The 14,996-nt window shown below is 37.8% G+C and overlaps 1 protein-coding gene across 1 annotated transcript in view; it reads left to right on the forward strand.

Moving 5' to 3' along the window:
* UPRT (uracil phosphoribosyltransferase homolog) overlaps positions 1-13,263 on the forward strand; it is a 29,994-nt gene extending 16,731 nt beyond the window's left edge. The window contains exons 2-7 of the mRNA XM_082610503.1: positions 2,416-2,458; positions 5,186-5,255; positions 6,318-6,380; positions 8,368-8,529; positions 9,786-9,884; positions 12,054-13,263. Coding sequence (XP_082466629.1) covers positions 2,416-2,458; positions 5,186-5,255; positions 6,318-6,380; positions 8,368-8,529; positions 9,786-9,884; positions 12,054-12,160 — 544 coding nt within the window. The 3' untranslated portion in view covers positions 12,161-13,263. The remainder of the gene's footprint in view (positions 1-2,415; positions 2,459-5,185; positions 5,256-6,317; positions 6,381-8,367; positions 8,530-9,785; positions 9,885-12,053) is intronic.
* The last annotated feature ends 1,733 nt before the right edge of the window (positions 13,264-14,996 follow it).

Here is a 14,996-nt window from a genome sequence, read left to right on the forward strand (position 1 = left end):
GAGGAATCAGGCTCTGTGACTTCAGACTATACTACAAAGCTACAGTAATCAAGATAGTATGGTACTGGCACAAAAACAGAAAGATAGATCAATGGTACAGGATAGAAAGCCGAGAGATAAACCCACGCACATATGGTCACCTTGTCTTTGATCAAGGAGGCAGCTATGTACAGTGGAGAACGGACAGCCTCCTCAATAAATGGTGGTGGGAAAACTGGACAGGTACATATAAAACTATGAGTTTAGATCAGTCCCTAACACCATACACAAATATAAGCTCAAAATGGATTAAAGACCTAAATGTAAGGCCAGAAACTATCAAACTGTTAGAGGAAATGATAGGCAGAACACTCTATGATATAAATCACAGCATGATCCTTTTTGACCCACCTCCTAGAGAAATGGAAATAAAAACAAAAATAAACAAATGGGACCTAATGAAACTTCAAAGCTTTTGCACAGCAAAGGAAACTATAAACAAGACCAAAAGACAACCCTCAGAATCGGAGAAAATATTTGAAAATGAAGCAACTGACAAAGGATTAATCTCCAGAATTTATAAGCAGCTCATGCAGCTCAATAACAAAAAAAAACAAACAACCCAATCCAAAAATGGACAGAAGACCTAAATAGACATTTCTCCAAAGAAGATATACTGACTGCCAACAAACACATGAAAGAATGCTCAACATCATTAATCATTAGAGAAATGCAAATGAAAACTACAATGTGGTATCATCTTATACCAGTCAGAATGTCAGTCATCAAAAAATCTAGAAACAATAAATGCTGGAGAGGGTGTGGAGAAAAGGGAACACTCTTGCACTGCTAGTAGGAATGTGATTTGGTACAGCCACTATGGAGAACGGTATGGAGGTTCCTTAAAAAACTACAAATAGAACTACCATATGCCCCAGCAATCCCACTACTGGGCGTATACACTGAGAAAATTATATTTCAAAAAGAGTCATGTACCAAAATGTTCGTTGCAGCTCTATTTACAATAGCCAGGAGATGGAAACAACCATAATCGGATGAATGGATAAAGAAGATGTGTCACATATGTACAATGGAATATTACTCAGCCATAAAAAGAAATGAAATTGAGCTATTTGTAATGAGGTGGATTGCCCTAGAGTCTGTCATACAGAGTGAAGTAAGTCAGAAAGAGAAAGACAGATACCGTATGCTAACACACATATATGGAATTTAAGAAAAAAAGTATCATGAGGAACCTAGGAGTAAGACAGGAATAAAGACACAGATCTACTTGAGAATGTACTTGATGATATGGGGAGCGGGAAGTGTAAGCTGTGACAAAGTGAGAGAGTGTCATGGACATATATATACCACCAAACGTAAAATAGATAGCTTTTGGGAAGCAGCCGCATAGCACAGGGAGATCACCTCAGTGCTTTGTGACCACCTAGAGTGGTGGGATAGGGAGGGTGGGAGGGAGGGAGACGCAAGAGGGAAGAGATATGGGAACATATGTATATGTATAACTGATTCACTTTGTTATAAAGGAGAAACTAACACACCATTGTAAAGCAATTATACTCCAATAAAGATGTTAAGAAAAAAGGATTAGCGACAAAGTATCAATAGATGGGTTACTAATATTGGTAATAGGGTTTTAGATCAAGGTGAATGGTGCGCGAGAATTGGGAGAACCTGGTTTTCTCACTGCAAGGTTTTTTTCTTAACTTGAGCTCTGGACTTGCTGCCATCTTCCAGAGGGAACTTGTTCATCTGCTTGTTGAAGAGTATATACTTGGGCAGTTTAGTGGGAGGCTACATGATCTTTTCAATTACTCTCTCTAGTGTTAATATCAAATGAGCATTTTCAATAATATTTACCAAGTCATTCCATTTAGGTTCCTGTATCCTAGTTGTTGTAGTTGTTCAGTCAGGGACGAAAATGAGTCCAACACATGAGATGTATGCATTAAAGCACAGTGGTAGCAGGCTGCAGCTCGCTCAGGCAAAACAGCAAAGCCCTCAGTCCACTATAGCATATTTATTTAAGTTTTATCCAAAACAAAAAGGTTCTTTCACAGACTGTGTCGTCCTTGAACATCTAAGCAATGCACCTCCTTACTTTCTTATGTTTCCAATTATACCAAGGACATGCGTGGATCAGTGCCCAGAGCAATCAGTACTGCTTGCAGTCCTGCAACATTCTCACGCACCCAGCTTGTTAGGTGAGCCGACTGTTGGGTCACGTCTTTTCCCATGTCCTCAGTTACCCTGCTACACCTAGTGAAAAATATCTTGTCTCAATAATGGTCTGTTACAGGTAAGCTTTTAAGATTTTAGCATGTAATATGTTTTAATATCAGAGTTACTATATATATTAAGTAATATTTCACTTTAAAGCTCTAATCTAGACTAAAACTTGTACTTTTTTTTTAGGACAGCCAGTAGAGGGGACTTCATGTTTTCTGCGGATCGTTTGGTAGGTGGATGGAGGCTTTCCATTTTCATTTAATTGTTGTTCCTATGGATACAATCATAGTAGGCCAAGGGACTTTTTTTGTTCTAGAGCATTCTGGGGTCGAGAGAGATTTTACCAAGTAACCCACATCTTGCTAGGCTTTGCAAGTGTTGTTTCTACTGTTGCATTAAAGCTCTGCTTCAGTCCCATTCACCTCAAAGCATTGTCCATGAACTCATTCTCTGTAGTTCTGAGGTACCACTCACTACCTTTCAAGTGGATCTTGGTAACCTGATCCTGGGCCTTAAATGCCTCCTCTTAGGGCAGTGAAGTGAAGTAAATTAAAAGGGAACCAAAGATGTAAAAGACCTAGTAGTTACCCTTATGGGATCCATCGAATGCACAAAAACTAATACCTAGCTTGTAGTTTACATGGGGTTGGATATCTATTTTGCCTCTTCTTTTCTGTAGTATCCTCACACGTGAAATACTAAGTTGTACTATCTACGCTCAGGGACTTCCTGTTAAGGATTGATCAAGCCCAATTCTGTTTGGCTAGTGTCATCTGAGAGGATCTCAGGCCAAATTGGGCTGTCTTGGGTAAGCCCTGTTTACTTCTTGTGTTTATATCTAAATTTGTTCAGTGCTTAGAATGAGGTTGACATATTCTGCTGTGGTTATTAGTATTCATCTGTTCGTGAAATATACATTAAACTCATGTGAGTCAGACACTGTGCTAGACTGTGTTGTGGGGGGAGGAGATACAGTGGTAAAGCATATAGCATGGTCCCTGATCTCACGGGGTTTACAATCTAAATACTGTTCTCAGTATTTAGTTTGGGAAAGAAAGAAAAGTGACTTATTAAGCTTATAGGTATAATCAGATAGTAGAAGATAGGCTATTAAAGGGAATGTGATGGTGTTGGTGGGAGCAGGCATGAAACTCTTTATTTACCTTTTCCCTAGGGAAATCTTTATTCCAAAAGAGTGTAGACAACTCCTGTTCTATTTTTGACTTTAAGTATTCTTGGTTCAAAGGCCACTTCTATTTGAGCTTCCAGGGGCAGTAATAATCCTTGGATTGCATCAAGATAAATGTAGTTGACATTCTTGGAGTGATAGTTAGGTTATTCTGTGTTTATGCTTTTATCAAACCAAAGGGACAAGTTCAAGGCAATTGTGTCAGTGGCTGCTGTGGGGAAAACAGAGGTCTTGGTGTTCACTGGTAGAAAATGATTGCTCTTTCTTTTGCTCTCCTTGTGCCATTTTTCTGGAGAACATAGGAATTAAGTTCATGGTTATTGTAAAATGCTTGTCTGAAAGGGCAAGCATTATATCTTAGTCAAATGAGATAATAAGGACCCAGGGCATAATTCACCTCAGAGGATGGTAATTAGGACCTCTCTGTTCTCTGCAGTTGGATTTGAAGGTCCTGATATTGGGAGTGGGGGGTGTGGAGGGTCAGTTGTGATTGTGGTAGGGACAGGAGCTGTTGAGGTTTCTAGTGTTGAGGATTTCTAGTACACTGTCTCTTCTAGCACAAGGGTCCTGTTATAGTGGACATTAATTTTGTCCTGAATTTGTCAGGATTGGCTCTCCTGGCGCTCAGATCTTGAGTTCTTTATATTTTAGTCACCCTTCTTCTGGTTTTATGTTCTCCTGTAAGGCTTGGACACACTAATTTCTGTCCCAGAGTTGCAGGAGATGGGCAGGAGGTAAGACTCTTTAGAGGAGTGTTACTAGGAGGAGACCTAGGCTCTTCAAAGAAAATGATCCTCTTCTTCCCTTGCACCTTTTGCTCATAAGAAACATTAACCTCCACAGAAGGTGGTGGCTAGAGGTGAGTATGCACACACACACAGTATTCATGAGCTTCCTTGACCCTCTGGTGCTGCAGGTTGACAAAGTGCTGGCCCATTTAGCATTGATCATTTTAATGGCAGCAGGATGTTTTGTTGTGATAACAGAGCATGGGGCCTGGCATTTCTCCCTGATGTTCCTGATTCTTAATCAGTAATGTAATATTGATTGGAGAAAATGTGCTTTGCAGACTCAGCACTGCCTTTTTGTAGTGGGTTCTGGGTAGTCATAGAAATACCATAACTGGTGGTTTTTGGAGGCTATTCCTAGTAGTTCTGATGGATTCTTTCCTCTGTACCACATATTCAGATCATTAGGAGCCTTTTTTTTTTTAAGCTGGGAAGTCCCAATGCATTCGACTGGATCCTTCTTCAAGTTCAGTAAATTGGTTCAGCCCCATCCACTCATTTATTTCCTTCTAAGAAATTCAGGCTTTATTTTGCATTATGGTGGGCCTTTGTTAAAAAGTATCCTACTTAACAATTTCAGAGTACTAAACGAGGCAAAGAAGTTGCCAGTGAGCACTATTTCTGGGGTAGCGAGAAGTATATTACTTCCAAGTGTTCCTGCCATGACTCTTGCCACTTGCTGTAGTTTTGCATTTCTCATAATATAGCCTGGACTGACTGAATGAGAATCAGAAAGCATACTTGAGCCTTTTAGTGGCAATCATGTGCCTAACCGAGGTTGGATACCTAGCAGCAAGCAGCCTGGCATTTGTTTCTATCTCTGTATCTAACACATGATAGGGGCCCCCTTCCTACTGCCTTAAGCTAAGTCCTTGCCTAGTATGTTACTGACTTTTTGCCTAGTTTTCAGCTCCTGAGGCTAAGAGCTAACAGGAGATTCTTAGCAAGTTCTCAACTTATTCTTCCTTTGACTCTCTAGATCAGACTTGTTGTGGAAGAGGGATTGAATCAGCTACCATATAAAGAATGCATGGTGACCACTCCAACAGGTAACCAGGGATGTTACTCTCATATTCACCTCATAAAAATTCTGAGATAGAATTGGGGGAAAATGGGAAAAAAGCAGTCTGAGTAAATCAGTATGCAAAATGAGGAGTCTATGTGGAGCTGTTCTTTTAAACAACTTAATAAACTTGGAGATATTTAGCAAAGAAATTTATGTGGGTGACCTTTTGTTAATGGCTTGCTGGTCAGTTCAAGTTAAAGGTTAATAAATATTCTTCAGTATGCAGGTGTTGCCTTTGATGATGGCACATTGGGACCAGAGCTAAGAATTGCTGGCAGCTTATCTTCACTTCTGTAGGGAAGCTTCTGGTGTTAACAAATGGGTGGGCTGGTTTGGCATTGAAACTCCAGGTAAAAGGATGAAAAGTAAAAAAGAAAAAGAAAACTAAAAATGATGAGGATTAGAGAAGGGGCTTTGTTCTGCTCTAATAGAAAGAAACCAAGGATCCCTATTTTAGGGATTTGAAATTCTGATTTGGTTCTTTAGTAAATAATGGAAACTGTTATATCCAAAGGTTGATTTTATGAAAATTGGGGGCTGAACTTGCTGCATCATAATTGATACAAATTCAGGATGAGACCAAGGCATGAACATGTCTTGATAATTACTTCAACCTTTCTCTTCTGCTTTTTAATGCAGAATGGAGGCTCATAAAAAGGGACCAGAATGAGGAGGCTCTCTGCTGTGGCTCACAGTGGGGTCCCAGTTTGAATTGATGGGCTTTCTAGCATTCTTGGAGTACAATTCTTATCTGAATTCAGTTAGAGGAACATGTATGTGAATATCATTCTATCATAAGGCCTGTTCCCACTCGATGAAGTCTACTTCTCCCAATTATTCCCACAGGTTTTTTATGAAGAATTAAAAATTAAATATGAAAAATCATGACTCTTCTTATTACTCTCACAGGGAACCTAAGATGTTATACAGTATGTCTGGACAAGAGTTGCTCTGTACCCATCTGCTTTAAAGCTTAGATACTTTATTAAATAAGTAGGTCACTCCAATGATGAAAGATAAATTCTTCGGTTTTATTCCCCAACAGGGTACAAGTATGAAGGAGTGAAATTTGAGAAGGGAAACTGTGGGGTCAGCATAATGAGAAGCGGTAGGTTTGCATATGTGTGACTTTGTCTCTTTGCGTGCATAGATGCAGTTGCTATTTTCCAGGAGAGAGGCGGTCTTGTCTGTCACAATTGCAGCCTTCCTTAGCTTAAATCTCACCACCTGTGTTTTCTATCCTCATGGTGCCTTGGAATCATAGCCTATGTATTGCCGAGTTTGGCTAATTTTAACTGCAGAGCATCTTCCCTAGTGGCCTATCCCCATGGGCAAGCCAGCTTTGAAAGATTCAAAGGAGGGTGGGAGAACAAGAGGATGCAATGATGCTATCTTGGAGAGAACAGGGCAGCTTGAATTTTGAGGGAATACAGCACAAATTCAGGCCTGCAGAACTCTGAGCACCCAACTAGAGAAAATCTTCGTTCTGTTTTTTTAATTTCTTTTGTGAGGAACAGCCCTAACCTGTCAGGAGCTGGACTGAATGGCTTGTTTAATACTTTTAGTTTTATATTTGATGAGTATGTGACTATGTAGGCAAAAGAACTTAACTGTGATTAACTCTAGGTATTTCCAATTGCTAGTCTTATAAATATTTGTGTTTGAGTCCAACCGATTGTCCTTCTGAACCAACCTTTGTGCAGCAAAATCACATGCCTGTAATTAGGACCTATACCTGTTACATGGAGATGATTATTTCCATTCAGCAGCTTAATTCCTTAATTATTCTTTGTACAAGAGCCAAGGTATGGTAGAAGCCCCACTTGCTTGCATTGGAAACAGATTTTTTTTTTTGCCATGCCACGCGGCATGTGGGATCTTAGTTCCCCCACCACGGATCCAACCTGTGTCCCCTGCAGTGGCAGCATGGAGTCTTAACCACTGGACCACCAGGGAAGTCCCAGGATTTTGATTTCACATATAAACATTCCCTTTTCTTCTCTGGCTATGAAGTTCTGTTTGTGAACAATTGAATATCTCCAATAAAATAGGAGCTTTAAGCTCCCTTTTTTATAGAAGGTAGCTCTTAAGCAAAGATAGGATTTTCAGGACAATGCTGTTCAACCTTTTAAAACTGGTGAAGACAATGGAGATGGGCTTTTAAGGCACAATTTCTTCTGTTTTAGTCCAGCTTCTGCCCTAAAGGCAGCAGCATGATCCTCGCACCCCTAGTGTATACAGGATGACCTTGGGGGTGATGCCTAGACAGGGTGTTTTTAACCTTAATAGTTATTGGTTGATTTTCATACCTAATAGAAAGAAACCGTTTTTATATTTTCACTAGTGATATAAAGTTTCCTTTTAAAATAAATGTAAACAAAAACAGTTAATTTAAAGAAAAATATTAAGTAAATAACCATACAAGTAGAATTTTGATGTGGCCTAAAATCTTGATGATGGTATGAAAATGGTTGACTTTCGGCAAACACTTCCTTAAAGGAATTCAGACTCAAAAATAGCTCTGTGTTCAGAAACCAAGGGTGTGGTGGTGGTGTTGGTTGTGGTTCTCTAGGGGGGAGAGGGAACATATATTCCTTTTTCACTGTTTGCCAATAAAGCCTCTGCCACTGAAGTCATCGCTGGGTCTAAGTGATATCTCTTGACACCAGCTTAATCTAAATGGAGAGCCTTTTGTCTGTAGCCCCCATTCTTCCATAAATATTTTATATTTTTGCCAGATGAAAGTAACACAGTTTCTTTAAAATAATAGGAGTAAATGTTCCTGATATTAGAAAAGTTCAAGGAGCAGCTTAATAAAACACTTTATTTACTGTAATCATGGAAGAATGACAGCTCTAAAACTTGCAAGCCAGCAATAAAACTAGCTTATCCTAGTTTCGTTGACCTGAACTAAGTATAAAATATGAGCATATCAGAAGTAAAAGCTGTTAGCTTAAGAAGAATTGCTTCCATTTTGACAATGTCTTTATTTATTGTATTAATAACAGTCAAAAACTCTGCTTTGGCCTGTTCTTGGACTTTCACTGTATCTCCTCCTAATCCCTCTTTCCTTCTTTTTTATTTCCTTCTTCAAGGTGAGGCAATGGAACAAGGTTTACGAGACTGCTGTCGATCCATACGAATTGGAAAGATCCTGATTCAGAGTGATGAGGAGACACAAAGAGCCAAAGTATATTATGCCAAGTTCCCCCCAGACATTTATAGGAGAAAAGTCCTTCTGATGTATCCGATTCTCAGTGAGTGGCTTGTGTTTAATTTGTAACCTTTGGTTAGGGTTTAAATTCAACTTAGTGCCTGCCTTCTAGGTACCCTTCTATAAAGGCGAAAACCGTTTCTAAATGTGTTTTTTGTTTTTCTCAGTTTGATTTGGAGTTTCCCTGGGCAGTTCTCTGGGGAATTTTTATTGTGTAATAAGAGAATACACATTAGTCAAACTTTATTAGCTCCAAAAACTTCTATCTTAAAATCAACACATTGAAGCAAAGGATTTAATGAGGCAAAATATATAGAACACAGAAAATACATTGAAATATGTCCCTTCTCTAGCCCAATGAGTATAGCAATGATTTTCTCAAGGATTTATCCTCTTTGGAGGTAATATTTTTTTTCCTATTCTAGTCTGTTTCCAAAGCTTACTCAGAGCCTGGGGTTGGGGATGGTGGGTGGGTGTTATATTTGATATCTCAAATACTGAACGAATTTAGGGCTTATTGTGCATTTGAAAACTGAAAAGTATATGGGTTATGTCTGTTATTGAAAATAACATCATTGATAAAAAACAGGCACCTTCAAATGAAACTTTGTCTTGTAGTATCTTTTTTTTGTCATCTTTACTGGAGTATAATTGCTTTACAATGGTGTGTTAGTTTCTGCTTTATAACAGAGTGAATCAACTATACATATACATATATCCCCATATCTCCTCCCTCTTGCATCTCCCTCCCACCCTCCCTATCCCACCCCTCTAGGTGGTCACAAAGCAATGAGCTGATCTCCCTGTGCTATGCGGCTGCTTCCCACTGGCTATCTGTTTTACATTTGGTAGTGTATATATGTCCATGCCACTCTCTCACTTCGTCCCAGCTTACCCTTCCCCCTCCCCGTGTCCTTAAGTCCATTCTCTACATCTGCGTCTTTATTCCTGTCCTTTATTCCTGTGAATCAGTTATACATATACATATGTTCCCATATCTCTTCCCTCTTGCATCTCCCTCCCTCCCACCCTCCCTATCCCACCCCTCTAGGTTGTGCCACATCTTCTTTATCCATTCATCTGTTCATGGACACTTAGGTTGCTTCCATGTCCTGGCTATTGTAAATAGAGCTGCAATGAACATTGTGGTACATGACTCTTTTTGAATTATGGTCTTCTCAGGGTGTCTAGTAGTATCTTATATTACATTACTAAACTGCCTTTACTTCAAAGAAACTCAAAGACATTTTGAGATGAATGTTAAAGTTGCCAATGCATTTGGTTGTCATTTTATTTCAGGCACTGGAAATACTGTAATTGAAGCTGTAAAGGTTCTCATAGAACATGGAGTTCAACCTAGTGTTATTATCCTACTCAGTCTGTTCTCCACTCCTCATGGTGAGTTCATGCTCTGGATGGTCATGGAGTGGTTAAGTGTACATCTGCCCAGCCTCTCATCCTGAGGAAAAGTTCATTTGCTTCCACATTAAATCCAAATTGAATTTTGGTAGTTATAACTTGTGTTTGTCATCTCTAAGCTTATTGGTAATACTTTACACCATTCTACTGTTGTTCAAATTCAAATGGAGAAGTATGAACTAACTCCATTGAAGGGGATTGCAGTTGTTTTCAAGGTGGCCCTGTTTGAGTAGAGCTTGCAAATGACTGAAAGGTCACTATTTCTCCTGGCTCCCCACCTGAGCCTGAAAACTGCTCTCAAACAGCAAGAAACTCGAGGTTCTAGCTAGCCCTGTGGTCTTACTGAAGTAAGCTTTGCAGTGTGAAGCAAAGATCAAAAGTTTGCAAAGTTAGACTTCTGCTCAAAGGGCACAGTGAAAGAACTTGTGTCCTCCATTTCCTGAGAGAGGTAAGCCTAATTTAAGACCCTAGTTTTTTTTGCCATGTAATCTAAGATGATTGTGAAAGTATCCTAAGAAAATAATGATAAAGGCATGTAGAAATTCAGCATTTAGGATAGTCACTGTAGAGCTGTATTTCATGTAAGAGAAAATTTGAAAGTATATAAATGACTTACTTGGAAATGGTTAAATAAATATACAGTTGACCCTTGAACAACGTGGGCTTGAACTGCGTTGGTCCACTTATACATGGATATTTTTCAATACTGAAAACTACAGTACTACACAGTCCATCATTGGTTGAATTCATGTATGCAGAGGAACTGCAGATACAGAGGGTCAACTATAAGTTATATATGTGGATTAACCCCCATGTTGTTCAAGGGTCAACTGTATATTCAAAGAATGTAATATTATATAACTGTTAGATCATGTTTTTGAAAATATATTTAATGACATTAAAAAGTCTGGTAAATGTAAGAGCAGGATAAACAACAGCATTAGAATAGTATAAAATGTCATCACCAAATTTAGAGATGACTAATACAAATTATGACTATTATGACTACCAAAATCAGACTTGGATTAAGATGGGACCTAATAAATCTTTCCTCAGCATGAAAGGCTAGACAGATGCACAATACTATTTCAATTTTCATTTTAAATCACATAATATTAATAGTGGTTGTCTTAGGGTGGTGGGATTCTAAGTGATTCATTTTCTTTTTTAAGCTTTTTTTTTTGTTATTTTCCAAATGTTCTACAATGAATTTGTATTTGTTTCATAATCAGAAAGAAAGAGAAATATGTGGCTTCTAGTTAGGACGTTTCCTCATTTCCAAAGGTTCCAAGTCTCAGCCAACCCTGAAGAGGCTACAGAGAAACCAGTTGGGAGGGCTGCGTTTAGTATGCCATTGATTATTTTGCTGATTCATAATAAAAAATTACCTGTAGTTCAAATGTTGATGGTGACAAAGGGTAATTTGCTTGGTTATCCATCCATATAACAGAGGTGGCATTGTAAACATTGAGATAACCAAATAATTATTGGGTTTTCTGTCTTTGGGAGTAGAAAAGTAACCGTGTTAGTTGTAATAGTATACATTAGAATAGTATACTAATTCTTTGACATTATAGATGAAAAGATCTTATTCTGTGGCAGCCTTGCAATGGCTTTTTTGTTTGACTGGCATCCTAGCTAGTCCCTTTCCTTTCTTCCTCCATCTCCTCCCAACCCAAGCTAGAGTCATAACTTCTCAAAAGCTAGCTTTCTCTAACATAACAAAGAAGTCTTTGCACTTGTTTCAACAGTGTTCCAGTTGAGAAACCAGCATCTTATGTATGATCCTGCTTCCAGAAAGGACTGTATTCTCTGTATTCCAGCTGCCTTTAAAATAAAACAAAAAAAAAGACTCTTCAGGGGAAAAGTTGCTATAACTGAATATACTTTTCAAATCTTGGATAGAAAACAATTTGATTCTAAGAATTTATTAGTGAGTGGGTGGAAACATAGTCTGACTACTATCAAAACTTTTCAGATACAGACATTATATAAACTAAGAGATTAACCAAGTCTGACTATGTGTCCAAAGGTCATAGCTCTTGGTCTGTCAATATTTGACCTAGTGACTGATTATAAAATTACTGAATTCCAAGTAATGTTATCAAAAATTCTGCCATAATAACAATTCTCTTTTATTTTTTGAAGGTGCCAAATCAATCATTCAAGAGTTTCCAGAGATCACAATTTTAACTACTGAAGTTCATCCTGTTGCACCTACACATTTTGGACAGAAATACTTTGGAACAGACTAAGTTATTGAAGGAAAATTATTCTACTGTGTAATATTACCGTTGTGAGTTTCTACCTGTTTGACTAATTCACTTGAGGAATGACAGAAAATTGTGTGAAAGATACTTTGTAAATTTTGGAAGTAGGTATATTAAAAGGAAATACTTGAGGTTTGTTTTTTTATTTAGTTATTTCTTGACCGTTGGCACCAAATTCAGCAATGAAGCACACGCAACTCTTCAGAAATATTTTAATAATGTTCTTATGCAAATTGCTGATCCATCAGTGCATTGAAACTGTTCCCTAATTTATGAACCTCAGTTTAGAGGTTGCTTGCAGCCACAAATAAAACCCAAATGGGAGTCAGTTCATTGGCCCACTCTAGTTTGCATTTTGTTTAGTTTGCTTTTAGTTCTAGGGAGATTTCATGTATGTGGCTGTTGTCACCTTCCTCTACTCTTTACTTCCAGTACAATACACATTGGTAACTTGGAGAGGATGAAAAAAGAATGCCTCATAGAATTTTACGTTTCCATTAATGTCCTCACTCAGTTGGCAGATCCAGGGTATACAGTAAGCTCTTCGTTCAAGCCATTATGTTCTTCATGGCTCACTTCCTACCCTGTGCATTGTTGGTAGGTGCCTTGTCAAGTGTAATGCAGTGAAGATGATGGTGGGGCATCTCCAGCAACTGGAACTGTAACGTTAATTTGCTTAGATTGAACCAGGGGTGTCTGGATACTGACAAGGAAGGGCTAAATACTGTTAATGCCATCAATGCCCTAGAAATGAATTGGTGGTGATTTTTCTGAGGTGTGGGGGAAAGGATGGTTTCTTGCTGGGCGTATGGCCAATAAGTAAATTAAAATGCTTCATTTTTAATTTGGATGTTTCTACTAGAGGCCTTTGATTTGGAACTTAGTTCTTTTACATGTTGGTCAATTGTAGATGTATTAAAATGGGAAAAAATACCATGATATTAAAAAAATCCCTAAGATTTATATGTGTTCATATTTAGGCTTCTGAAAGGAAGATAAGTCATTTTAGGAAAGGATGTTCATGTTCTGAAACTTGCTTGTAAAACCCTGATCTCATTTTACATTGATATTAAAACATTTTAACAATGGTGGCTGGCTGATTACTTGATTAATTATACTCCTATAGCCCCATAGGCAGCTGTTGTGGGCTTCTGTTTAAAAAAAAAAAAGCAGAAAAGAACAGAAGCCCGTTTCTTAGAAAGAACCAAAGCTGACAGAAGTCAGCAAAGATTCAGGGAAAGGAAGGAAAGCTGGTGTAGAATGTACTGCATTTTCCCTTTGGAGCCTAGAAGGACTTCACTGTATTTTTCCCTTTATTTTTGAAGACTGTCATAATAAACTGAGATTAATTGATAGATTACCCATATTACAATTCTTCCAAGGCAAATGTTGCTCTCATGTTCTTGTTGAAATTATCATCTGTATTTGTCAGTTAAGTATTTTGATACAATGTAGATTTTGTTTATTCCTGATTAGCAGAAGCTCTAACTGAAGCCCATTAAAACCAAGATCTTTATCTCCTTGTCCCAGGAAAGATGTGAGCCAGCAAATTTAGATAGAGACCAGATCTGCTTCAGGTGATGCACTGAATTAGTTTGGAAAGGTGATGTCTACCACTGTAGGAATCGGTGCTTCTAAGTTAATGCTTATATTAGGGTTTCAATATTTTGTTTGAAGTGACTTTCCAGAACATTAGACAAATTCATATTCGAGTATAGGTATAAAATTATATTTCAAGCAAATTAATTTTATATTATCAGCCATTTAAATTTAATGTGTCTCTGTTCCTTTTCATCACTGAACATGATTGGGAATTGACTACATTTGGTTCCCACATAAACGGAATTCCTACTGTAAGCAGTAGGAATTATTCAGTGGGGTCATATTTCCCACTGGTGATTGTCCTCTACCCTTCTGCAGATTTCAAGAGCAGTTGTAACTATGTCTTTTGAAGTTTGGATCTTTTTAGCAAATGAGGCATTATTTGTAGGGTTAATCAATTGCAGGACTCTTTTGAACCCAGGAAATTTTCTAAATGACACAAAATTAACATTCTATTCAAAACTAGATTGTTTTTAATGACATGAACTTCACAACAGTATAAACTGTAGATTCCTTATTGAAGAAAGAAACCCTAACACAATAAAAACAAGAAGCAGTATACATGAGTGTTTATTAAAAGTTGAATGTGCATCAGAATCACATGGAGGGCCACAGATGGCTGGGCCTCACACCCTGAGTTTCTGATTCAGTAGGTCTGGAGTAGGTCCCAAGGACTTGCATATCTAAGTTCCTAGGTGATACTGATGTTGCTGGTTGGATGGCCACAACTTGCTTTCAGACATTTCTTCTTATGTAAGGATTTAATTATACAAATTTCCTTATAAATACTGGTTTGGTTATACCCCACAAATTTTGATATGTTGTGTTTTCATTTTCATTTGGGTCAAAATACTTTTTTTGTTTCCCTTTTGATTCCTTCTTTGATCTAGGGCTATTTACAAGTGTGCTATTCAATCTTCAAATATTTATTGGATTTTCTAGATTTCTTTTTGGTATTGATTCCTAATTTAATTCAGAGAATATACATCATATAATTTGAGTCCTTTTCAATTTTAAATTTATTTGTCTTATGGCTCATAATATAGTCTCTCTTGGTAAATCTTCCCTGTGTGCTTTAAAAGTATGTGTATACTACTGTTGTTGGGTGGATTGTTCTATAAATGTCAATTAGGTCATGTTGATTGATGGTGTTGTTCAGGTCTTTGATTTATTTACAAATTTTCTGTTTATTCTATCAATTATTGAGAGAGGGGTGTTG

Source organism: Mesoplodon mirus, assembly GCF_964341445.2.
Source record: "Mesoplodon mirus genome assembly, chromosome: X".
Taxonomy (NCBI): Eukaryota; Metazoa; Chordata; class Mammalia; order Artiodactyla; family Ziphiidae; genus Mesoplodon; species Mesoplodon mirus.